At 41.8% G+C, this 26,733-nt stretch overlaps 1 protein-coding gene across 4 annotated transcripts in view; it reads left to right on the forward strand.

Moving 5' to 3' along the window:
* The window catches only part of POPDC3 (popeye domain cAMP effector 3), an 83,420-nt gene that overhangs the window by 33,038 nt on the left and 23,649 nt on the right, over window positions 1–26,733 (forward strand). For all 4 annotated transcript variants that reach the window (XM_074990815.1, XM_074990812.1, XM_074990813.1 and 1 more), the window contains 5 exons: window positions 6,784–7,017; window positions 10,114–10,238; window positions 18,166–18,353; window positions 19,193–19,301; window positions 23,608–23,775. In XM_074990815.1, coding sequence (XP_074846916.1) covers window positions 6,784–7,017; window positions 10,114–10,238; window positions 18,166–18,353; window positions 19,193–19,301; window positions 23,608–23,775 — 824 coding nt within the window. The remainder of the gene's footprint in view (window positions 1–6,783; window positions 7,018–10,113; window positions 10,239–18,165; window positions 18,354–19,192; window positions 19,302–23,607; window positions 23,776–26,733) is intronic.

Raw genomic sequence — 26,733 nt, forward strand, 5'->3', positions numbered from 1 at the left:
GCCCCTCCCAGTGAGTATAAATCACATGTGGGGTTGCTGGGTTTAGTCAATATTTGAGGACGGTTGAGTGATTTGAGCTTCTTCCGATCCCTTTTTCTCTTCCTAATAGACGTTTATTTCAACTCATTTGTGTAGGATTGCTTCCAATAGACGGACTCAAAAAGTGGGTAGTATTGTAGTCCTACCACACTTTTTAAAAGTTGCATCAGTATTTCTGTACTTCAGGGGGTTGCCACTCTTCTAAAATATGTTTTGTATTTAAAGTCAGTATGCTAAACATGGTAGGAGAAGTCATAATCATCCAAGAGAATTGAGTATGTTTGGACACATCTCATCTTTTTGGAATTCCAGCAGAGTATTTTACATAGAGAAGGCAGAATTGCTTGCCACTAGTTGGCTTAAGGTTGTGAAACACACCACACGTTCTTCAAATATGCCTCCCTTCATGCCTTCCCATTTTTAAACAACCTTCAGCTTTTTTTCCTAAATACATATGTTTGAATAACCAGTAAAAAAAAGTATCATTTCCCTTCCTGCCCCTGCCCCCAGGAATTTCCTTTTAGATACTTCTAGTCCTAAAGTGGGGAGGAGGGTAGTACATGTGTATAATTGTTGAACAGAACCCAGAGTGCCTTTATAGGATGGTTGCTTTCATAAAGAACATTCTTTATTATTATAATAAATGCAAACACTCACTATCTTAATTTTAATGTCTGATTTTAAAAATAGGGTTTTTTTCCATATTGAGAGTTAAAAATTAAGGTTCTGTTATTTTGGGAGAGACCATTGAGGATTAGAAAGTGACAGATGTAGCTGGTTTCCCTTAATAGAACTTTTCTGTGTGTCTGTTACATAACCACAACGCAAACTTGTGTTATCAGAACCCTAACACCCTTCCCAGCATGCATCACTACCATTCTGACTGCTGATACTGTGAGCACATACAGTACTAAGACTATTTCAGTATGCGACAGAGGCTGCATCTCCAGTTGCCCATACAGCTTTAAAATTTCATCCTTTTAATATATCTGTGAAACTCCCTATTGTATTAGAGAGAGCTTTGTGCATAAAATAATTGTAGGACAAACTTTGAGTATTTGCTTTAATTCAAAGTATCTTCACTCTTGTTGGTTTAATATTGGTATTAATATTCTGACCATTTTCAGATGATGCTTAAACAAACTTGCTTATTGATTATAGCATCTTCTAGTAGATTTCAACCTAAGCATAAAAATTCAGTTTACTTTAACTGTTTATTTACTACCTGCTTTTTTTCTTAGCTCTGACACTGAAAAAAACCCCATAAATTTGTCTTAATTATAAACAGTTTTCAGCCTCCGATTCTGAATTCTGTGAACTGGGAGAGGTGTGTGTTTAAAAACAATTGTTTGAATGTTTAAAATGTATCCAGCACTTCCATTTTATTAAAAAAGTATAATTTTAAAAAATTAAACTTCGAGTCAGATTTAAGTTGACCGCATTAAGTCCATTTTTTCCAGAAACACAAGCTGTTCTGAATATGAAATTTTATTACTTCCATGTAAAGATTAGTTTTAGAGGGACTTTTTAAAGATTATTTCTTTCTTTATTACATTATGCTAATAGAGCATGTTGCATTTCATATCATACTACTATACAGGTTGAACCTCTCCCATCAGGCAACATCTGTAATCCAGCCTGATTCTAGTTAGCAGACAACCACTTATCATGGATGTGGCTAAGTTTCTGTGGTCCTGTAAAGTTTGTTTACAGCCACTAGTCCTGGCTCTCAGTGTTCTGTGCTGCTATTTAGCTATAATTAACCCTGTATGTCTTCTAAGAGCCCAGTAAGCGGTGGAAGTATTGATAATGCTTTTAAACAATACTGACTTCCCATGGCCTGGGAAATTCTCTCGTTTGGCACCGGAGTGGTCCCCAGGGTGTCAGACTAGAGGCTCAGCCTGTAGTACAATCTTTCCTTTATAAGCAGGGATACTAGTTTTCCATGATTAAAAACACCTACAATTCTGTTAGGCAATGTCTACGCTACAGAGTTCCCTCAACAAAATATGAGGACCATCCATGTTACAAATGCGTTCTGTCGAGAAACTGTCAACAGAATGCAGCCGTTTTCTTGGGAGAGTTAAGTCGCTCCCGTATGCAGCATAACGCCTCTGCCGACAGATTCTGTCGATAAAAAATAGCGTAGATGCTCTGGGAAGGCGCCCTCTGTCGACAGAGGGCTGGGCAGTTTGGCCGCTCTCTGTTGACAAGGCATTGACAGGAGAGCCTCTATTAAATGTGGATGCATTCTGCCAATAGAGTTCTGTCCAATAACTTCTGTTGACAAACCTCTATAGTGTAGACCCAGCCTTAAAAAATAAATCCACATTTTTCTAAAATTGAAATGAAATCTGACAGCCTGCGCCCTGCTGTCCTGGACTGACAGCACAAGCTCCATCTCTGTGTTTAAAATATATATATAATATATATTCAGCCCTTTTCCATGGCAAATGGATTTCTGGGATCCCATCCTTGTTTATACGTAAGCTGAAATGAAAGCACTAGAAGCATGATCCTATACTACTTAGCTTCCCACTTACTATGAACTTTTGTACTTTGAAATACTGAAGGTCAGAAAGAACAACTATATATTATCCTTTGAATAGAATTTTTCATGTTTGTATTATGAACACGTTAAGACCAAAGGATCTGAGCTCAGAGCAGAGAGACAGATATTTTTCATAAATGTTATGTTTAACATTTCTTTCCTGTCACTATTGATGAATAAATACCCTGGACCAGATTGCGTTCCTTAGGTTAAGTTATATCTCCAGTTGCCAGTAATACCTCAACTTGAACATTAGAGAATAATTTTTTTTAAAGGAACATTGGACCAGCGATTAAATTTCTCAATCCATATTTAGGCACCTGTGAAGGGGTCCCATGCACTACATGTGGATCTGTCTAGAACTAGGAATTAGCCCATAGGCCACTCATGCCCCTTGCTATTGGTTAGTCATACTGTCACCCATTTCCCTCTCCTCTACTGTTACACCCCAGGATGCTGTCTCCTCATGACTTGGTCCTCCACCCCATTCAATGTATAGTTTTCCCCTTCCAGGGTAAAGAAGTACCCACAGATAAGCTTTCCTTTCACCTCAGGCAGTCTTCTGTTTTAGCTCACCACTTTGCCAGAGGCTGGCAGAGGAACCAGGGCCCACCCGTTGTTGCAGGTTCCAGGACAGTGACCTTCTGACTGCCTGTCCAGCTCTCCTCAGCCTCATTTGCTGTTTTTCTTGGCCCTTTCCTACCCTATGTCTGTCTCTCTGCTTATTTCTGTGTTCACTGCTGCAGTTATCCCCCAGTTTTCCTACTTCATCCCTCTAGGCCTCTTTTAAGACTTCTTAGTTCACAGTAGGATGCTAGGGTTTAATCATCTCCTGGATTTCCTCTTTGTTTTATTCCATAATTTAAAAAGCCCCAAATCTGTGTTTATTAAATTAAAATAGAGAATAGTATTGCCTTTTAAGAAAATAAGTAATCATCAAAGAAAATGCCTTTTATCTAATACTTTACCCATGACATGATCCTATATTCTATGTCTGTGTCTCTGTCTTCTGAGGTACATGACAGGTTTACCTAGGACAGGACAGTAGGATCAAGGCATTTAAATGGGACTTCAAAAATGGCCGTAAGAGCGTAATACATTGTCAGAAACAGGTATTTTTAATTAACTTAAAATTTACTTTTTAATGCAAGAGAAAATTTATATAAATTGTTGGAGTAATTCTGAGAGAATCAATCAGAAAAGTAAGTAAAATGAAAATGATTTGGCCTCATTCTATCTAACTGAAGTGCCCCCAAAATAGTTCAGTACAATACGTGCAAAAATTCTAATAAACTGAAACAGAGTACTTGCTGACCTAAGTAACCAAACTGTTTTACACCCACCCACTCTCATTCATTCCATACTCTATGAAAGCAAGTAAGAATGTCTGTACAGTATCAGTTACAGTGCATACTCTAAAAGAATGTACACTCACTGATACAAATATGTAGTTCATTAGTGGGAATCAAATAAACTCCATGTAACTTTCTATATTGCAATCAGCAAGGGTCCTAAATGCTTAGCTGAAAACAAGATTATTTTCTTTTAATATGAAATAATTTTCTCCAATTGGACAATTAAGCTTTTATTAGGAAAGTATGTCAAATCACTCTGACAGTCCAAGCTTGACAAGGAAAGACTGTTTGCAATAGGTTTCAAAGGCAGTATCTTGAAAGTTCCCAATTTCTTTTTTAATATCCTATTAAATCTGAGTTATATACTGTTTTGGATTGATATTGGCTAAGGAAACAAACATTATTGCAGTATTGTATTGTATGCAAAAAGGCCTAAAAGGTTAAAGAAATCCGTGGAAGGTTATTAACTATGAGAACTATATACAGTACCAAGATTCATGTTAAATCTGTCAATTTTTTAAATCGAGATTTGATTGCCTGGGTTTTTCTAAAATATAGGTTCTAATTTGTGCTGAGATGTTCTGACTTTTGTGGTACAGGAGGTGAGATTAGAGGGTCTGATCTGGTTTTGGAATCTGGGAATATGTTATATGTTAGCAAGTCAGTTCTTTTCTGCCTGATTTTCCTGAAAGATTCCATGGATGACTGCAGAGTTAGAACGTTTATGTTATCAGAGATGTCAAGCAAGTTGAAACATGATGAACTGAGAAGGGAAATTTTTTGGTTATATTTTCCCCTAACACTCATGAGTGGCATGAGTGTGTTTGCAATATACATCTTTGACCTTGAGGGAATCCTACCTCAAAACTAGAGATCAGACTTGTGGGGTTTCTTGTTTTGTTTTTTACCTTACAAATATAGTTTCTCCTCCATACTTTGGTAGAAAGAAAACCCTTTCAGGACAGCTTTATACATTTACTTACCTGGTGTATTTGAGTCTTCACTGGGGTTCAGGGCTGGGGTGCGAGGGGGTGGTGTGAGATGGGGCAGGAGTTGTAGGAGTCAGAGTAGAGGATTGGGAGGTGTATGGTGTGGAATCAAGGCAGCTCCAAGGTTGGCTGGAACTGTGCTGCCTGGCCTGCAGCTGGAGTCTAGGCGGGACCGTGGTGGCAGGGCCGGGCTGCTCAGCCAGTGGCAACTCACTGGGACAGCCTGGGCTGTTCTGCCTGACTGGTGGTTGGATTCTAGGTGGCGGTGGGGGAGGGCTGTGATGGCAGGGTCTGTGCTGCCTGGCCCTTGCAGGTGGCTCTTCACCAGAGGGCAGGGGCAGTGCTCTCCTGCTGATAGAACAGCTGCCCAGCCCCAGCCATGCCCAGCTTTGGCAGCAACTCCTCCCTGGTGGGCTGGGGCTGCCCTGCCTTGCTGGTGGCTCCTCCCAAGTGGGGCGGGGACCAGGACTGTGTCACATTTTCAGCAGCTTCTCTGGAGGGAGGAGGGAGTGGCAGTGGTAGGGTCTGTGCTGGCTGGCGAGTGCTTCCCAGGCTGGCTGGAGCTGCTTTGCCTTGCAGCACTGCTCATCAGGGAGGGCCACGTGGCAGCAGGGCTCCCCCTGCCCAATGTCCAGCACTGGGGTTTGGGCTGAGACTCTGGGGTAGAAGGGCCCCACTTACCTGTATCCAGTGACCTGCATATGCAGAGCTCCAGCCCCCAACAGACACTCTCTTACTGGTGCGTCTGCCCTCCCTTTGCTCAGTCTGAAGGATTACTGTCCCCTACACTTGCCCATGCTGTTGTTATTGCAGAGCACAACTGTCTCTGCTCTCACAACCCTCCCTTTTAGTTTAATGATAAACAGTCTGATTCCAGACACATCCCATTTTTCCAGCACAACAAACCCCTAACCTTGCTTTAAGTTATGATAAGAGGAAGCTGCCTACCAAATTTGGTGCCCTAGCTCTTACCAAGTATCAGAGAGGGAGCCGTGTTAGTTTGTATCTTCGAGAACATCAAGAAGTCCTGTGGCACCTTGCAGACTAACAGATATTTTGGAGCATAAGCTTTCATGGGCAAAGACCCGCTTCATCTCATGCATGAGATGAAGTGGGTCTTTGCCCGCGAAAGCTTATGCTCCAAAATATCTGTTAGTCTGCAAGGTGCCACAGGACTTCTTGATGTTCTAGCTCTTACCAGGCATTCTTGAACAAATGGACTTGCAGATAAACAGAGAGAGACACATTTCCAAAATGTATAGTATATAAAGAAGAATTAAAAGACATGAATCTTGGGCTTTTTGGCAAGTTTTCTTTAACAGCTTTATGATATCAGAGTCCTCTGAATTTATGTTTAGCTTTGCTATTGTGAAGGTAGCAAAGCAATATGCTGCTTTTGGTATGTGCATGTATCTTCTGATTATGAGGGAGTAGAACTAGTATGCCTGGATGTTCATAAGGACCATTTAACAAGCAGCAGCAGATACTGTTATCATATATGTCATGCAAGTTGCTAAGCTTGGGTGAACCCCCTATTCCTTCGGTCTTATCAAAGTCGCTGTGCCTGTATCTTACAATACATAGTCTGTGTGGGCTGTCAAAACATTGACCTTCCTTTATTCCTTTTTAAAGTCTTTAGTCTTCAACTAAATGTGACCATAATATGTTTTTCATGTGTAGGGACTTAGCTTACCTTTTGAAGTAAGAATAGAATTTCTGTTTTTATTAATCAAGCAAATGTCTGCACATGAAGGAGAGACTGTACCTCTTGGTCTCATCAAACAAATCACTGCATTTCTGTTGTATTGGTGTTCATTACTTTTCATGCCTCTTTTTTGTACTTTTACAGGAATCTACAAGATGAATACTACAGAAACCAATTCATTCATCGTGACCCCATTAGGTTTTATATCAGATTTTAAAAATGCCACCCTTATACCTGTCAATGAGACTGTGTGTGAAAACTGGAGAGAGATTCATCATCTTGTTTTTCATGTGGCAAACATTTGTTTTGCTGTTGGATTGGTTATTCCAACCACTCTGAATTTCCATATGATTTTCTTGCGAGGTCTGCTTACTATAGGTAAGACAAGCAAAATCTACTTGTTATAGCTTTCATGTGGCTGAAAATCCATTGATTGACCAATAGAAAGAATTGTCTTAGGTTCACTTTTCGTCCCGTGGTGGTATTGCATCATATATTTGTTTTATTTTGTTGGATGTACTTTAGCATGATTTTGAGCCTGGTCAAACATTCTGACACAGCAGAACCTTACTTGCTAAGGTAATACAGACCCAGTCTCTTACCTCCACAACTACATAGAGTATTTTGAGCCTCTGTGCTGTTGCTGAAACGTGTGTGTGTGTGTGTGTGTATATGTTGGGCTTTTGTTATATTTCTGTATCTGTTTTTCTCCACTCTCTCTTAACTTAGTGGACAAAGAAAATCATGTTTGGACAAAGTATGGAGAGAAAAAATTGTCCCCCAAAATGTCTTATGAGTAAATGAAAAAAGCAGAGCTCAATTTCAATTATAGTAAGGCAGCCCTATAGCTACCACAGTAATAACTCTCTCTCATACTCCCAGATCACAGATGCAATAGGAAATATCAAGTTACACCTGCAAAGTATAAATTTTCCTTGGAAAACTTCATATGGCAACTAGCCCCAGCTCTTCTTAAAATATGAGGTCTGAGATGACATCACACGCCATAGGAGTGAAGGGTGAACATATATTATTGCATACATTTTCTTGTGCATATCTAATTGTGAGCTCAAGATGAACATTGTTAAAACAGATTCCTTACTTGCTCCCTGCCCCCATGACCTTGGTTATAGATCACACTACCATTCTGCCTGTTACTGAGACCCACATGTTGGCATTACCTCCAACTTCGACTTCCCTCTAAGTCTACACATCTGGGCTATATCTAAATCGTGTAGGGTTTTTTTCATAGAATTTCTATGATATTGTGTGTCTTGTCCACCAACAAATCTAAAATGCTCATGCAAGCTGGTCTCTTGCTTCTTGATCACTGCAATAGCTCTGCAATTGTCTCTGGCCTTGACAGGTGCCATCTTGCCCCACTCATATCCCTTCAAAATGATGCTGCAAAGATAATTTTCATAGTCTGTTGCTTTGACCATATTTTCCCGTCTCTGTTGCATTAAACATAATCCACTTGTCTCTTTCAAACTCCTACACAGGTAACCAGAGCCTGCCTGACCTCATTCATTTGCTACTGAAACATTCACTCTGTGATGCCAGCCTCCATTACCCACTTGTAAAATTTTCACATGAGTATATTTCTGCTGTCTCCTATGCTGCTTAACCTGGTTGGAAGGCACTTCTTCTGAACACCTACAAAACTAACTCTTTATCCTTCTAATTCCACCTTAAAACTTTTCTTTTCCATGAAGCCTGCAAAAAAAACTTAAAATCTATTAGTTTGTGGTATGCTAAGATCTCTGCCTATCATTCTGGCTAATATGGTGTCTCTTTTCTTGCAACTACCCTCTTTGCCTCCATCCATCATCTCTCATTTTAGATTGTACAATATGCCCTGGAGTTCTGCTTCATGATAGGGCTCCCAGGCACTATGGAAATATGAATAAATAATATTCAAAGTCTAATATTATTGTAATGGAAGCTGCTAACTACAATTTCATGTTTCTGATTGTAGTCAAAAATAGTAATTTGCTGTTGGTTTCTTGGCTTGATTCATCATGAATCACCTGAAATGCCCTGACTAATTTCTGGACAATCCTATTTAATGAAGATGTACTGCATGAGTCTGAGTCCAACAACTGTACAACATACTCGGCAATCTTAAATACTCTGAGAATTCACCTGCGATCTACTTAATGCTTTTAGATGATGTGTGTATGCTTTTCTTTGTTCTAGCATTTCACTTCATTCAATCCTAGCTTAGAAACAGTGTTTGCTTTAAATCTGGGTCCACTGATGTCAAAAGGGTTTTGTCATCAACTTGAGTGGGACTAGGTTTTTCCACTAAAGTACTGTACATGCCCGATGACCGTAAGTGATGCCAAAATCTTGTTTTCAGCTGCATTGTTAGGAAGAGTTTAAACACAGTGTGGATGGGTCCAAACTATGTTCGTAAAGTCTTTCAACCTAAATAACTTCCAGGGTTCCTGAACTATTTCTGTGCTATTATACTAGTTATAGACCTGCCAAAGTCTTCATGACCCATTGAGGATGGGTTATGAAAAGCTATGAGCCTGTATTTGAGAAATATATTTTTTCTCAAAAATTACAATATAAAATATGTTCAGCATTTGAGAGAATCTATTTTATTACCAGACATCTATGTATGTATTAAGAATTTTACAATAATTGTTCCCTATCTCTTTCTTTTCACACTTACAGAAGGTTATTTTACCAAAATGCTCTTCTCTACTGGCTAGGAACCTTAGTTTTTGCAAGACCTTTTATCTGTGAAACACTCATTAAAATCAACAAGTGTTCTGGATGTTCACTGGTTTTGGATTTCATTCTAATTTTGAACTGACAAATATATATTGAATATGAATTTTTCAAGCTGAGATGCAATAACCTTGAAAGAGTAATTTTGTAAGAGAAAATGCATAAAGTACTTAATTATCTTGTTTAGCAGTTCTCCTTAATCACAGAAGAGGAATTAGTGTTTGAAAATATGTAGAAGATGTTCATCAGTCTTTCTGCTTTACTAACACATCATATTTGAACAATGGCATAACTCACAGCAGGAAGCCAGATACATCTCTTTTTCTGCCATAACATGGTATGATGGGGTTATTTTAAACTGAACATATCTGTGGATGGCATTTAGGGAGCGCCAAGCTTACCTATTCATGTTTTGTTTGTGTACAGGTGTCAGACCTTGAAATGAAGGCTTATCACTTTTGTCTCAAATCAGCATAATGCCAGCTATATGAAGAAGTTGTGTGTCTTAGTTAAAATGCTTCCTGTAGATAGATAAATGAACACACATATTTACATTTAAGAAAATATTGCTTGCCATAGTACCTATTGAAACCTGTGAAATATATCACTTCTGTATGTAGTCAGAATAATCTAAAATAGGGGTCTGTATTTATATCAAAATATAATAAAAAAAACCCAATAGAAATATTTTTATACATTATTGATCGTTTTAACTTATTTCATTTTTGACAGGATGTATACTTTTCATCATCTGGGCTACACTCTACCGTTGTGCCTTGGATATAATGATCTGGAATTCAGTGTTCTTAGTTGTCAACTTCTTGCATTTTATATATCTACTCTACAAGAGAAGACCGGTATGTAAAGAGTATAATCACTAAAGAGTTCAATAGGGTACAAGGAACAGACAAGTGCTATGGCTGTACTAGGGCAAGCCTCCCATTGAAGTCTATTGGAATTTTCCCCAAGTGAGTCAGTTATCAACCGCAGCAGACTCCAACTACCAACAGCATTATTTTAGCCTTATAGTTTGTACGTCACTGTCTGATACAGTGCTTCCATTTTAAACCTTTTTACGGCCAGGCATTTATATATCTAAATGGAAAGGATTTACATTTCAAAAGTGATTAGTCATTTTTGGATGTACAAATGGTGCATTTTCAAAGGACTTAGATTTTTTTTTTTTTTTTCCAGAGGACAGGTTCTCAGGTCAACAGATCTCAAGTTGGATGTTGATAATCACTCTCCCGGCCATTTTAATCTCTCTGTACCTTTTCCAGTTCCAATATAGTTTTGGTGGTGAAGGATCTGATTGCAAACTGTATTCAAGTTGTGAGCATACCATGAATTTATACAGGAACTTTATGATATTTTCTGTCTTAATATCCAGTTTGCTTTTTGACTACTGCTTCACATTGAGCAGATGTTTTCAGAGAACTGTCCACAATGGCACCAATACCTTTCTGGAGAGGAAACAGTTAATTTAGACCCCAACGTTTTGTCTGCATAGTTGAGATTTGTTTTCTAATATGCTCCAATTTATATTTATTATGCAGTGTACAACTTCACCCTCACAGTCGCACCCCTCATTGGCTCTGAAATTGCTCCCCCCTCCCAGTTTCAGTTCCTGGAGAAAGCACTTCCCAGAAGTATTTTGCATACTGGTGTGTAGGAGGATGACAGTACGTTTTTGGTTCTTTATAAATATGGAAGCTAATATAGGTGTCCATATGCAAACTACTTTAATGTTCTTAGTATCTATAAATAACAAATTACCTTTTGATCCATGTGTTCATCTGGCCACCTGATAGCTTCCCACTCTGCATGTATGCAAATTCAGAAGTTGAGTGAAGGTTAGAACATTCAGTGGACCACAGGAATATTTCTATTAACTTGTTCCCCTTATGTAAGCGTTTTGTGTGTGACTATTTATGTGTTAAGTTAGCACATAGCTAGTCCTGATTGCAGCCTCTTGCCTCTTTTGAGTGACACTTAGTCTTAGAAAGAAAAATTCTTTTTTGCTCGCTTAGATGTTGTACAATATGAAGTCCAATATTAAGAGAAATTTGTACTGTGAAAGTTACAGGAATGTGCTTGGGGCCCGATTCTGAGGTCTTCAACAAACAACTCTGTACTTGACTCAGTTAAGTATTGCAAAGCATGGCCTTTAGATCCATTTAGCCAACACCTGAAATCAGATGTTCTCTGATACCTTTCAAGAGCGTATCAACACTGATTTTTTTTTTCCCCTCCCTCTTTCCTAGTGATCAGTTTAGTGGGTCTAGTGCTGACCTACTACACTGACTGCTGAACATGCTTCCGTTATTCCAGTACTCCACCAAAATGAGAAGGTTAAGCTAAACTGATTGGAGAATTTCCCCTGTTGATCCAGTGCAAGGTAGACACTGCAATGAGTTGACTTAAAGTATTTGGACTATGTAAATAACATAGATGGAGTTATGTAACTTCAATCAACTTTTTACCCTGTAGCATTGAACAAGCCTTAGATTGGAGCTGGAAGAAAAAAATCAGCTGAATTCTTAGACCAAGTCAATGCAGCCTTTTAATCCCAAGATTGTTCTCTCCCATATCCTTCTTCTTGTCAGGGCAAATTATTTTTTTCCAGTTCTTATCTAGAAGCATCATCCTTCGCTATTTAGCAGTAGCTCAGTCTATCTAGTTTTAGCTGTCCATTTATTGAGCCATCTAGGCCTATCCAGGATGAGCTCAAATTGTACCTTGCCTTTTAAAATCTTTCCAAGTAAAAGGGAGTAAGCACATAGCTTCTTACTGCTCTTTCTGAGATGCTTACACAATTATTTTTCTTTATTGACCTACCTATGCATGTCTTCAGGGTATTAACTTTGGATATTCTGGCTCTCATGTTACACCCATCACTATCTTAAGCACCCACACAAAGTAATTTTCAATGTATTATGTTATAGGCTTCCAGGGATAGGTCAGAGGTTTGAGCATTGGCCTTATAAACCTGGGGTGTGAGTTCAGTCGTTTTGGAGGCCATTTAGAGGTCTGCAACAAATAGATTTTTTTTTTTAAACTATTAGGGCTGGTGATAGGTCCTGCCATGAGGGCGGGGGACTAGACTTGATGACCTCTGAAGGTCCCTTCCAGTTCTATGAAATAGGTATATCTCCAGCATGGATGTTATGATACTCAGAGTTGTTACCAATGCCTGTAATTGCCATCTTGCCCTTCATAAGTTAAATTAGTGAGGGTTTTGGAGGAAAGGTGGTAGACCCTGCTACTGAGAACTACTGCTTTGTATGATAAAGTAACAGAAGACCTTCTTCTTCCAACAGATGTGTGCAAAGAGCCAGGATTAAAATAGCAGTAAGAACTTTAATTTTCATAATTTCATTGAATAGCAATACCTGTACCTAAAATATGCCACATAATTCAGGACCATGGGCAGCCTGTGAACTAGCTGTTGGGGGAGGCTTGCCTTAGTCCTCCCCTTCTCCTTGAAGTCCCACCCTGTCTGCCCCCTTCCCTTGCCTGACCAACTCAGTGCACACCAAACTGGCCTCAGGGCCAGGCAGACAGCATGGCCCCAGTTGCAGAAGCAAAAGGAGATTAGAATTCCTGGAGTCAGATTCATCCTTCGGCCTAAATCCATTGAAGTCAGTTGTGAAACTGGCGGAAAATGTATTTTTTAATCTTTGGTGGCTTATTGGTTTGCTAATTACGGGGTAAATTCACTGCTGCACTGGCATTGGGTCAAAGCGGCTGCACGGGTGGGTGTGGTGGAGGCAGCTGTCCCTGGTATCTAAGTTTGTGCCTGTGCTGTAGTGATCCCCTGTGGTGGGGAAGGGGGACAATCCACGCTGGCCAGGCCCACTCTGAGCAATGCACCTCTGTCCCACTTCCCCTCTTAGAGCTGCCAAAGAGGTAGGTCAGCACACATGCAGTTAACTCTGCTCTGGGCATAAGGGGACCCCACTGGAAGGGGTCATTTTGCCCAGAGTGGACTTACACCTGACCCTTTTTGCTAACCTAGCAAGGGAAGAGGGGCAATGGGCCGTGAGGAGTTGGACTTCATGGGTCTCCTTTTTTTTTTTTTTCCCCATATATTTTGTGCACTGCAGTTGTCATCAGTGGGGGCTGTGACTGCTTAGTGGTGCCTCTGAAAATCAGGCTCTATATACAACAGTAACACATCCATGAACATCATAAACACATCCAGCATGTCAATTTTAAAAACAGCATAAAATTAAATGGAAACAAGAAATTGTTTGCCAGACAGTGTGTGCATCTTCATTCTACATAACGAGCACTAAGCCTTTTTGTTCATGCATCTTCTGTTTACTCCATTCTTTGTAGTTGCTGTGAATCCAATTTTGCTTTTACTCTGAACTTGAAAATGGGTTGTTTCTTTAAATGCACCCCGAGAAGGTACCAAAAGATACAGTAGTAGATAATCTCATTCAAAAATTATTTTCTGTCTGCAAGTATTGACCGCTGCCCAGAATCACTTTTTATTTAGTCAGTCTCACAGATCACATAATCAAGAAAGAATGGAAAAACCAATAAAAAAGCCATATTGCAGAATGAATAATTGATATTTGTTACATATTTATTTCATTATATATTGTCTGTGGAAAAAGCAATGGGTTCTTTCCTGACCAAAATATGAATTCTGTGGTTCTGGCTTATTTGGGCTTTACTGATGTGGTTCCTAGAACCTTACCCTAATTCAGAAGCTGAAGGATTCTTAGCTTCTGTAGCTCTCTGGCTTGAAGCCTCTGGCTGGACTCCAAAACTCTTCCATCACAGAACAAAACTTCTACCTACCCATATGCCTCACTGGAAAATAGCCCACAAGGATGACTGCAGCAGCAGCCAGTACTGTTTCCTTAGGTTAGGGTGAACACAGCTTTTAGAGGGAGGGCTCTGAAAGTAGAATAATTCCCACTTAAGTGCCTGTTTTAAAAGAAGTACTTCAGGTATGTTGGCTGTCTACTTAGAGACATTTACATATTTTAGATCACAAACCTTCTAAACTTTGTTTTATTTTCTTTACGCGAATTTTGCCTTCACAAATGTTTGCATAATTCCCAGTTCGGCCTGGGGAGTTGCGTGCACACATCCAAGAATAAAATTTGACCCTGTCTGCAAACTGGCAAGGTCACATACAGGCAGATACACAGCATTAAGTTAGAGTTGTTGATGCAAAAGACCATCTGTCAGTTGCAATCAGCCCATCTAGCCTCCCAGTAGCACAGAACCTATGTGCAGATGTTATAGCAACTTTATGGGATTCTGTGATTGACGATCCATAGCACACATCTTCCAACCATGCATGTTTAAATTGAAGTGCTACTATGCCTGTACATGGGCCCTTTTTAGTTAAGAACTACAATGTGTGGCAGGGTCTGGGGAATTTGAAACCTCAGTCTCATAAAAGCATAGTTCCTGTATAGTCAGTGCTAACAACCTTATTGTTAATCTTGCCTAACCGTTTCCATTCCCACACCCCACTCTCGGCTAGTTGGAAGCTGCACCATAATGCATATGCACAAGGAGGCCAGATTGAAGGTGCACAGGCCATGTTAATTCTGGAGTTTCTTAAGTTCTGAGTGTTTTACTTTGCATCTTTTACTGTCCTTTCAGTGTAGTTCTTGTGTGCAATTTCCTAGATGTTTTGAAAATGCAAACTGAGAATTAGAAGTTCTTTCATGTGGTAGCAAAAATAGACACCCACGTGGACCCTTAGCAGGGTTGGAACCGTTACATCCACCACCCAAACCTCTGCCACTTGAGCTGACAGAATAAGTGTTAACAATACTAGGTTATCTTCTAGGGAGACTTGCTGTAGAAGGGGGATGGGAGACTTTTTGGCCATGAGTTTCAAAGATATTTGCTGACAACAATGACATGGGAAGACTCTGGGACCTTGGGTTCCATTCTGGACTCTGGAGGAACGTGTGGCAGTGGGCACAGACATTTCTGCTTATTTCCTCCCACCTGCCCCCTAGCTTGGCCCGCTTCTGTGACACCTTCTGCTCCTATTTTCATCTCTGCATCTAGTCAGTGCAAGTCTCTTCTTCTGAGAGACTGCTGGGCCCAGTGTCAGGCTTCCTGCTCCCAATTGCCTTGACCATCCAGCCCTAGTTTTCTCTCCTCCTCCCCAGTCTCCGTGTTCCTCCAGTACTCCCCTGCCCATGTTCCCCATGCTGCTGTAGGAGCTGGTGCTCTCAGTCACAAACTCCCTCCCCAGGCTTCTCATCCGTTTTCAGTGTCCTCACCTCCCCTGGAACCTTGTCTAAGGCTCCTTGCCCAGCCAGTTACAGTATTCACCCTCCAGTTCCTTGTCCCTCTCCTCTCCCTAGCCCTCACTCACAATGCCCTACATCCAGCTTTTGTCCTCCTGCATTTGACTAAGACTGTTCTCTCCACTATGTTGCTGAGGTGCCAATAGAGGTGGCAGGAGGGTGTGACTGAGGGCACAGAAGAAACCACTGTTCTCAGAGCCGATGTTGGGACATTCCCTAGCCGGCAGCAGCCATTCCAATGAAAGACTGTCATTGCCCCTCTGATGCTGGTGTAGGCTGGTCAGCTCAAGGAGCTCTGACTGGCCTCGGGCATGGTCGGGGAGGGTAGAATCTTCCAAGATTTGTAGCTGTTCTGCTGTAGCAAATGTCAATATGTGCAAATGTGGCTTTCGAAATCATAACTTGGCCAAATTTGGATGGGTTTTCATGGTAACCACAAAAAGTCCATCCCTGACACAAAGGTCACCTCCCTACCAAAGTTCAAGTTCCCTGTTTCCAATGAGAGGGGCCTTTCCAAAGAAAGGATCATTAGAATATTTTTAACATTGAGAAGTAAAAAAATTTTTTTTCCTCAGTCTCATTCTTGGGCATCTAGGACCTGGGAGGCTCGGTGTGCTGGCCCTGCCCAGAGCGCCAGCTCCATCGCTCCCATTGGCTGGGAATGCTAACCAATGGCAGTTGTGGCAGCAGTGCCTGCAGAGGTGGGGAGCAATGTGCAGAGCCTCCCTGGTCTGACCATGAGCTTAGAGGCCTCAGGAACTTGGTGGCCTCTGCCTGGGAGCTGGGGTGATCACCACCAGCACCCCACACTTCTTGCCACATCCCAGTGCCCTGCCCCAGGTTGGAGTCCATTCCTATACCCCAGGCTACTCATCCCCTGCCCCACCCCAGAGACATCATCCACATGGAGCCCATCCCCTTCATACCCCATATCCTTATCCCCAACCCCAGCTGTAATCCTCATTCCTTTGCATGACAAACCCTTCGTCCCTAGCCACACCCTAGAGGCCGTACCACCAGTTGGAACCCTCCCGCTCCATTTGACCCAGCCCTGTGAAAATGAGGGAGGAGAGGAGCAAGCAACAGAGGGAGGGGGCATGGAGTGAGCTGGGTCAGGACCACTGAGAAGGGTGGGTCATGGGTAGGGCAGGGCGGGATAGGGTTCAGTTTTGTGCCATTAGGAAGCTGGCAGCCCTACTTGGGCAATAATTACAGTACATAGAGCTTGCCAGTTAAGTTTTTGTTCACAGATTTTTCTTTATTTTTTTTGTTTTGTATTTGTTTACTTCCCTTTTTATTCCTTGATGTCCACCACTCTTGGTCTGTGCGTCCTGTGCCAACACCACCAAGCAGGCCTCTGTTCAAGCTTTCCTGCGTTTTCGGATAGATAGAGACCCAAAGCGCTAGCTGCTGTCTCCGTCCCAGTTGCCGTTGTTCAGGAAATACTTCCAGGTTTAGGATTTCAGCCAGCTTCCTCTCCCTCCTCCCTGCAGCCTAGGTTTGGGTGGGCTCCCAAGAGTGGGATGTTCATCTGGCAGTGGCTTCTTTCTCACTCATTGCATGTGCTTATGGTGGGCTCCTGCATACTGGCTGTTTTCAGTGCTTACAGGCTTGCTCTTCTCTGCATACAAATCTTGGACCTGAGGGAATAAAAGTGCCCTGTCCTGGGGCAGGAATGTAAGTGAAAGACATTGGCTATGTCTACACTAGCCAAAAACTTCAAAATGGCCATGCAAATGGCCATTTTGAATTTTATTAATGAAGCACTGAAATACATATTCAGCACCTCATTAGCATGCGGGTGGCCGTGGCACTTCGAAATTGACACGGCTCATCCAGATGGGGCTCCTTTTCGAAAGGACCCTGGCTACTTTGAAGTCCCCTTATTCCTATCTGCTCATAGGAATAAGGGGACTTCGAAGTAGGCGGGGTCCTTTCGAAAAGGAGCCCCGTCGGGACGAGACGCGCGGCGGCGAGGCGCGTCAATTTCTAAGTGCTGCGGCTGCCCGCATGCTAATGAGGTGCTGAATATGTATTTCAGTGCTTTATTAGTAAACTTCGAAATGGCCATTTGCATGGCCATTTCGAAGTTTGGGGTTGGTGTAGACATAGCCACTGGGTCTTAATATTCCAAATACCTTTCTGGGCCAAACTTGATTTGCTCATCCATCAGTGTAAATACAGAGTGACTACTTAAAGCAATTCAAATTTGTTGGCATGGAAAAGAGGCTTAAAGTGCCAGCATACCATCATGACCGAATTTTATCTGTGCCTAAACAACTGCTGTGGTCACCACGTAAGACACAACATTTGTGGACAGATGCCAGTTATTTCCTGCCCAACATGTAGACATAAACTGATGTGACTCAGCTACTGCCATTTTGGCAAATGGTGAATTTTTATTGCAGCTGGGGGAGCTGACAAAATAATTTCGCATTTCTGTTTCTTCGCAGAGCCAGTCTGCTTTATGATGTCTCTTGTTGCATTCCAGATCAAGATAGCGAAGGAATTCAGCAGCTTGTACAAGAGAATGTTTGAACCGCTCCACGTACCTCCAGAACTGTTCCAGAGATTAACTGGACAATTCTGCAACATTCAGACTCTGAAAACAGGCCAAGCATATGCTGCAGAGGACAAAACGTCAGTTGATGATCGACTGAGTATCCTGCTAAAGGGAAAGTATGTTGTGCGTAAATTGCATAAAATTTAGGAAAGTCTTGTGTATTGCATGATGTTGGAACACAAAAAAAATTCAAAGGAAAGTTATTTAAAAAAATTGTTCACGATATGCTGTAATCTATTGCTGCAGTGATCAATACACTTTCTGTTCGCCATATGTGACAAACTCAACACCATGGTGTTGTGAAGTGGCTCATTAGAGCCAAGCATGGAGCACCCTCCACCAGCTCAACACGTGTGCCTCGTTACTTGGTGGGACAAATACATGGTGGTAGCGGCAGACGTAGCTTCTCTTGTGGCTCTGGTGGCCCCATGTGGCTCGCAATGGTGGCTCCATCTGTGGGCTGATTTGCACACTTGGCTCCGCTTCAGACGTGGGGTGGCTTGCGCTGTGTGGCTTGTGTGGTGAGCTTGGCTTGGCCCCAACTGTGGGCTGGCTTGCGTGGTGAGGCTCAGCTCCAGCTGCGGGCTGGTTTATGCACGGCTGCTCCAGTTGCGGCTGCTCCAGTTGCAGCAGCTCCGGTGACTCACCACCATTTTGCTTGGGGCTGGGGGGGTGGGGGGTGCCTGGCTCGTGGGGTGGGGGTGGGGCTGCACCTGGCTTTGGCGAGTGATCAGTAAATTTGTTTCGGACACTACTAGTCTATAGCCTTCAACTAAGTTTAACTTTCTGAATCTGATACCATGAAATGTCTTAAGGCGACCAAATTCTGCCTTCCTTTTCATATGACATGACTTCTCTGAGTTTTGTGTTATTGTTGTCAATAACCATATTAAATTGTAGACTGTTATCCTACCTCAGGACTTTCTAATGTTCTAACAAATATTTTTATCATCAGAATGAAGGTCTCCTATCGAGGGCATTTTCTGCATAATATTTACCCCTGTGCCTTTGTAGATTCTCCTGAATTTCGGTCTACTCAGATGAACCAGGGTGAAAAATTCCAGGTATGTTTCTGTTTGGCTGTCCCTGGATATGAACTTACGGAGCAGTGAGTTTAACTTGCACAGTTTTGCTAGGGTTTTTGATACCGAAGCTTGGGCCATTTAAAATATGCTCTTAATTAGTAGTCCGTTTCAAAATATTCATTTTTTCTCTGACAAACCTCAGTATGTTCTGTGTTGTTCCCCCGCCCCCCCCGTAGTTCACATAAATGTTGTACCTCCGTTGCCTGGCATCCTCAGGACTTGAGTGGTCCTGAATGTGGGGAGGTCAGGCCTCTAGGCTGCCCGGATGGGGGCCCCTGCTCCTTACAGAGCTCCCCTGCAGGGCTTCCTTGCCCTGTCTGGGTTCCCTGCTGTTGCAGGACTGCCAGGCTCCCTCACTCTGGCTGGGTTTCCTGCTGCTGTGGGGCTGCTATGGGGGTGCCAGTCTGGCTCCCCACAGCGGGGCTCCTGATTTGTGACTGGGCTCCACACAGTGGGGCCCCCCAACCCCAACCAGGCTCCATGTAGCTGAGCTCCTCAGCTTGGCTTCCTGCCCCAGGCTGTCCCTGGGGCTCCCCAGAGCAGTCTGCCAGCAGGGCTTCCCGCTACCAGCCCCTGCTCCACTGCATCCCACACATCTGGAGCTCTCTGGTCCAGCAATATCCATGGTCATGCTGGATGAGAGAGGTTTCAACCTGTACTTCAATTCTGTTTCAATAGGATCTGCACTCCCTATGCAGGGCCTACAGATTAGAAGGGGATTTGGAATTGCCATTTAGCTGTTGGGTGACATATATGTATAATATAGGTTAAAAAGATGCCATCAGACTGAAATCCAGCAATTTTTAATTTTTGTTTTCTTTTCTTTTCTGCTATTGCTGTATGTGCCATATTCACAAATACGATGTAATACTGCAAACATGCCTGTGCTTCACTTTAAGGATCTCAGTAGCCCCCGTGGGTGAGAATCTCCAAGATCAGAGCTTAACTGACTCTGCTGTTAAAGCATGAAACTGGTTATTCCCAACGTGGTGTCAAATGCAGTAAGACGACCAAATAGAAAAAGAATATTTTCCTCTTTGAAACTCTTTCAGTTACAATAATCTTAGTGTAGGTCTACACAGCAAAGCTGTTTCTAAATAACAGCTGTTATTTTGAAATAACTATCCTAGCATCTACGCAGTGCAACTGCTATTTTGAAATAGATTTGAAATAGCGGCCATCTTATTTCAAAATTGGTAATCCTCATTTCATGAGGAATAGCACCTATTGGCTGTGTCTACACTAGCCAAAAACTTTGAAATGGCCATGCAAAGTTCCTAAGGGGAACTTCGAGGTAACCAGGGTCCTTTCAAAATGGAACCCTGTCTGGACGAGCTGTGCAGTGGCAAGCTGCGTCAATTTCAAAGTGTCGCGGCCGCCCGCATGCTAATGAGGCGCTGAATATGTGTTTCAGTGCTTCATTAGTAAACTTCAAAATAGCCATTAGCATGGCCATTTCGAAGTTTTTGGCTAGTGTAGACATAGCCATTTTGAAATAAGCCATGGTGTGTCCAGTGGCTCCCTTTCAAAATAGGCTGCGTACATGTAGAGGCTGTGTTTCAAAATAGCTAAGTGCTATTTCAAAATGCAGTTTTGCGTACAGCAGTGTTATTTCAAAATAAACTAGGTGTTAGTTGTATCTGCTTTAAAAAAAAAAAAAAGGTGTATGACAAGTATGATGTTGGTGTCCCTTTAAATGTGTTCATTGGGGGGGGAAAGCTGATATGCGTATACTACAGTTGTCATTCAGCAGTAATTGCTTATGCTTGAGTCTCTTTATTCAGTTTTCTTTTGTGTGTTCCCCAAAAAATTAACAATTTATTATGTGGGATGTTGCATTTAAGGAGAAGACCACCTTTTTGAACACATGCCTACAAAAATCATCCTTTCCATTAACAGCAAAACTTAGGTCTGTCTTCAGACAAAACTTCCAGTGACTTCAACAGGAGCGTCACACGAGAGGGCTGCAGACTCTGATGTCTAATGCATCACTCCGTAGGGTACCACACAGGAAACAAGGAGTGATCTTAAGACAGTTCTCATTTTTAACATTATCCACGCTGATCCAATGACATAGAGCCACACCATAACTAAGTATTATTTGCATTACTGTATCATCTGCTGTACACGTGCAGAACACAAAGGCAGTCCCTGTCCTGAAGAGTTTACAGTCTGATCTCATTACATTGGTGTGAATCCAGTGTAATACCAAAAGAGATTCATGTGACTGACAGTCGAAGACGTTGCCCTCTGACAGAAAATGATGTGGCTATAACATCTCATAGGGCTTGATCCTGTTACTTGATCTGCTTCTCATTATACTCAATGGACAGATGCTCTTTAACTTCAATAGGAGTTGGATCAAGCCCTTCCTGCCATATTACAGGACAATGCTGTTGACTCAGGCATTCCCTGTCTTTCTGTCTTCATGCCCTGAGCAGTGATCATGATCTTCTCTACATGAGGAAATTTCTGAGAATTACCGTGTCAGTGTAATTGTATCGTTATAGTTTTGTTGATCTAACTCCCCATGTAGACATAACTTGTGCAGAATAACAGCAACCTTTTCTCAGTTTAGCTTATGTCACTTTAGTGTTTATGGGAGATGAAAAGGTAGCTGAAAGTATCATATGTTGGTGTACAGTAGATAACAAAATATTAAGGAGGAAGGTTTACTGCCTGAAACACTAAAATCAGTACCAGTGTTTTGCTAGTTCCCTAACATATTACTGTCCTTAATTATGATTGTGCAATAGTTAAAGGATCGTGACTCCCACCATGCCAGGAAGGGAGGCAGGGTTGGTATGGCATCTGGTTCAGTAGTTAGATATGTTCCAGTGAAGAACTTGTCATATGGCCAAGGCAAGTTGGTTGTCAAGATATATTCACTTTCACACCAGAAAGGAATCCTGTGCACTTATAGTCCTCTTGATACAATCTCTCCTCTAGAAGATGGTCAATTAATGTTACTGAAGGGAAATGGTTTAGCAAATTTCATGTACTTTAAAATTATTTATAATCTAGATAGATTATATCCTTCACTTGCTAGGTTTGGTTTGGTTTTTAGTCTCAGCCCTCTGACCACAAAATCTCCTCAGGAATGTTCATGCAAGATTCTTTTCCAATAATATATAGAATCATTTGTGCCCCATTCACTGGCTATGCTGATGAACAAATAGCCTTCATACCCCTGTATTTTAAGAACCATGACAAGAAATGGAAACTAAAATATATCATTTAAAACTATGTATAGTGTGTGGTGGTGTTCCCTCACCTTGGGAGACTTATACCTATTCATTTTAATAAGAAAGAAAGGGTACAATTAAGTTAAAAAGTAGCCATATGATTCCGACTTTTAATTGTTTACTTGGATTGTAAATAATTTAACTGTGGCTATAGCAATACAAGTACAGTGGTGTTTATGTGCCACTGCCCTCTTCTGGCTAGAATGGGAGACCTGCTCAGATGTTGATAAATTTGCCTTCCAGCAAAGGGGCTGTAAAGCACTCTCTAACTTCCATAGCAGTACTACTGATGACTAATTGATTTGATTGTTTAGCACAAGTGTCAAAGACTTGCTTTTAAGGGAAGGTCATGAATTCTGTTGTAGCAGATGACAGGGCAAATCAAGCTGTAACAATTTGTATGAAATTTTGAAACATTTAAAACATCACTCAAAATGTCTTTTTCATATACCAACTGTGCCAACGTGCAACTATGAGTAACTTTACTTACATAAGTAATCTGATGACATCAGTGGGTCTAGTCACATGAGTAAAGAGATTTTTCCATACTGTCTTTCCAAAAAATCTTTCTAGGACAATTTTAACTCTCCTGTAATTAGATGAAACTTCATTTACTTGAAGTGCAATAAAGTCCTGGATTTAATTTGATCTCTCTCTCTCTTTTTTTTTTTTTTGATCTAATTAATTCAGTGGGATTAAAAAGTGTGTTCTTTTTTAATTCCTTCCTAAATATATGTCTAAATTACAAATGCTGAGCTTAACTGTACTTCTTTAGACAGCTTTATTTGGCAACAGCAGGATTTTCATGACATACACTTCCACCAGTCCATTAGGGAAACAAATCTCAGATGAAAATATTTGACTGAACTTGCATATAAAGAAATTTTTTAAAAATGCAGTGAGGTGGTGTGTACTCTATGGCCTATGCAAGTACTGAGTCATGACTACCCTAATTATTTTTGCTGCATCCCAAAATTAAAATCTTGTGTGACCTGATTTCAAACATTAAAGCAGTGTTAATTCTGTTCATGTTTCCTTAGGTCACCATTACTGCAGATGACAACTGTAAATTTCTGTGCTGGTCCAGGGAACGACTGACTTACTTTCTGGAATCTGAACCATTCCTTTATGAAATATTTAGGTACCTTATTGGTAAAGATATTACAAACAAACTCTACTCATTGAACGATCCAACACTAAATGACAAGGTGAGTTTTTGGAGAGCATTTGCCTCCGTGTACAGTATTGTTCAATGATATAAAAGCAGGTCAATTTTATCTTCATATCATTGTTTGTGTATCAAAAATGAGCTTAAAACAGAATGTTTGGGTTTGTGGGATGGAAAAGATGCTGATTACTGTCCGGCCAGTGCTCAGGAGGAAAGAGGCATAGTTAGGACCCATGTCAATGTTACAAACATTCACCAATGCAAATTATATTGCTATAAAGCTGATGCAGTTAGTAGATTGCTTATATGCATGTTTGACTCTTTGTGTTGGTGCTGTGCATACTCATCAATAGCGCTTGCATTGGTATGCAGTGAGGTGCACCATGGGTAGGGATCCCAGCATGCAACCTGGCACTATTCAGCACACTGTTTGGAAGTTTTGGCAATGCCTGATGGGGCAAAAACAAGTCATGCAGTGTGACTGGGCACAAGACGTAAACTTCCATGCATGTAGCTGTCTCCATCCCATAATGTCATTTGTATCCCATAATTTTCATGACATATTTAAAAATCTCCATCTCAGACAGAAGTCCAAAGCTTACACAGTTCTGCACCATTGTTGTGTCACAAGCAGAGGTTGCACAATCCTCTGGTACTTGCAGAGATGTAAGACGAACCCACTGATCTGGGGGGAACAGGTTGTTTCTTGGATGACAGATAGCTGTGGGCCATAGTGAGACCCAGGTCAAAGTAGTTGCTGTTATTCATGGACCAGCTGCAGATGGCAGATTGCCACTTCTGGGCCCAAGAAACAAATACTGACTGGTGGGAATTGCACCATAACGGAGATTTGGGGTGACAAGCAGTGGCTGCAGAACAGTTAGATGTGTAAGACCACGTTACTGGGTCTGTGTGCCAAGCTCATCCCAGCCCTCCATTACATTAACTCTAGGATGAGAGCTGTCCTGACAGAGGAGAAGCAAGTGGCAATAATACTTTGGAAATGTTCAGTGCCACATTGCTGCCATCAAGTGGGAAATCTGTTTTGGTGTTGGAAAATCCACTGTGGGGGCAAGACCATTAATCATGTGCTAATATGCAGGACTGCGACTCTGGGGAATGTGCAGCAAAGGGATTCCCAAACTTGTATGGAGAAACAGACAGCACCCATGTGTAGTGTTCCTTCTTTTTTTTTTTTCCCCTCCATGGGTGGAATGAATTGTTATGAGCATCAAGGCATGTGCAGATGTGTGCCACCAACAGAAACACATGCTAGTGGCTGTAGGTGCTCTGCTAATCAGCTGGGCAGGAACTGAATCTCCCCTGGGAAACTGTCCAAGCACTCAGCTTACAGGGAACACTGCCCATATCCTTATTTTGGCATCAGACCACACTGCCACAGAATACCTCAACAAAATGGGCTACTTTACTATGACTGTGCAGGTATCAGGAGCACTTCACCAGCATCAAGGCTGGCTGGCTGGACAGGGAAGATTCATAACACTCTTAACAACTCAGAACTATTCAGAATTGTGTGAGCCTGGACTTTCTTTCCTGACTAGCAGATTACTATTGGTGATGATCACTGCTGGCATTTCAACATGGGGGACCAGCCTAACCCTTGTACCTCTGGCTCATGAAGCCATGTACTGATTACCTCAGTAGCACCAAGAAAAGATACATCTATGGTCTCAGCAGGCGTAGGATGACAGTGGGAATATGTTCCCGTGTGTGTGTGGAGCGGGAGCATGTGAACAGACAAAAGAACTAGTAGAAGAGCTAAGCTTGGAGCTATGTGGCTCAGGGAGGCATTGGAAGAGCACATTCACAGTGAGCCATGGTAATGTGTTGTGGTATACTGCGGCCAAACTGGCCTTGCTCTTTTAGGCCTGTTGGGAGTTGTGTGTTACCGGTTCACACCTATGAATAAAATAGTGCACCTGTTCATTTCGTGGTGCTTGGTGTACCTCCTGTGGTTGTTACACAGTTACTGCCCCTAAAGTTGTCACACTATACAATAACAAGTTAGCCAACGCTGTCAGAACTGCTAAGCACTCTGCAGCATATGCTGTGAGCTAATAAATAAAGATGAATGACTTTCCAAATAATAGAATTTTATTCATTAACAAAACCAGTGCAAAGAAAAATCTGTTCAATTTAAAAGCAAATGCATTAAAATCTTAACAAATGACTGGAACAGAATGGAACCAAGTGAACGATCATTCATGGCATAACTTGTGAAATCCATGGCTGCTGTATGTGAAGCTAGAGTCTTCCTTTTGTTCTCTGGGGTATACTGTAAGAGTAGGGATGTACTCCTCATACCATGGGGAATATTGGGGGTGGAGGGAGGTGCTGTAGTGGAATTCTACCTAGGACTGCAAAGGGAGGTAAACCTGTAGGTCTGCAAGTGTCTGCAGCATCTGTTTGCTGCTGGAGTAGCTCCATAATGCCTTCATTTCCCTCCCTCTCCTTTTCTCGCTGGGATCCTGGGTCTTTCTCTTGTCCATTCTTTCCTACTCCAACTGTTTGCAAAGTTCATCTTTCCAGGCCCATTGCTCACAGTCTCATGCAGCACTGACTTACAGGCTCTCACTGATCTCCCATGATCTTGGGCAGTGGTGTTCACAGTGGTGACCAGAATGGTCAGTGTCAGATATTGTGGAACATGTGCTGGAGGAGTATTTGAGTTGTCATAAGTAATAAACATGTGCTGTGTTGACCTCGGTACATCACCAATCACTTATATCACCAATCAGGAAGGTGATGTTAGTACAGTTTGAACCGCTCTTGTCCCACACCCTCAGGCCGGACCGGTGCCAAACAAGAGAATTTGCTGGACTATGTGAGGTCAATATTTTCTAGCCCTTTACCAAACTTTCACTGCTTACTGGGCTCTTAGAAGACATTTAGGGTTAAATTACAGCTAGATAACAGCACAGAACACTGAGATCCAGGACTGGTGGTTGTCAAATTTGTGGGACCATGGGAAAACTGG

Source organism: Carettochelys insculpta, chromosome 3 (genome assembly GCF_033958435.1).
Source record: "Carettochelys insculpta isolate YL-2023 chromosome 3, ASM3395843v1, whole genome shotgun sequence".
NCBI lineage: Eukaryota > Metazoa > Chordata > Testudines > Carettochelyidae > Carettochelys > Carettochelys insculpta.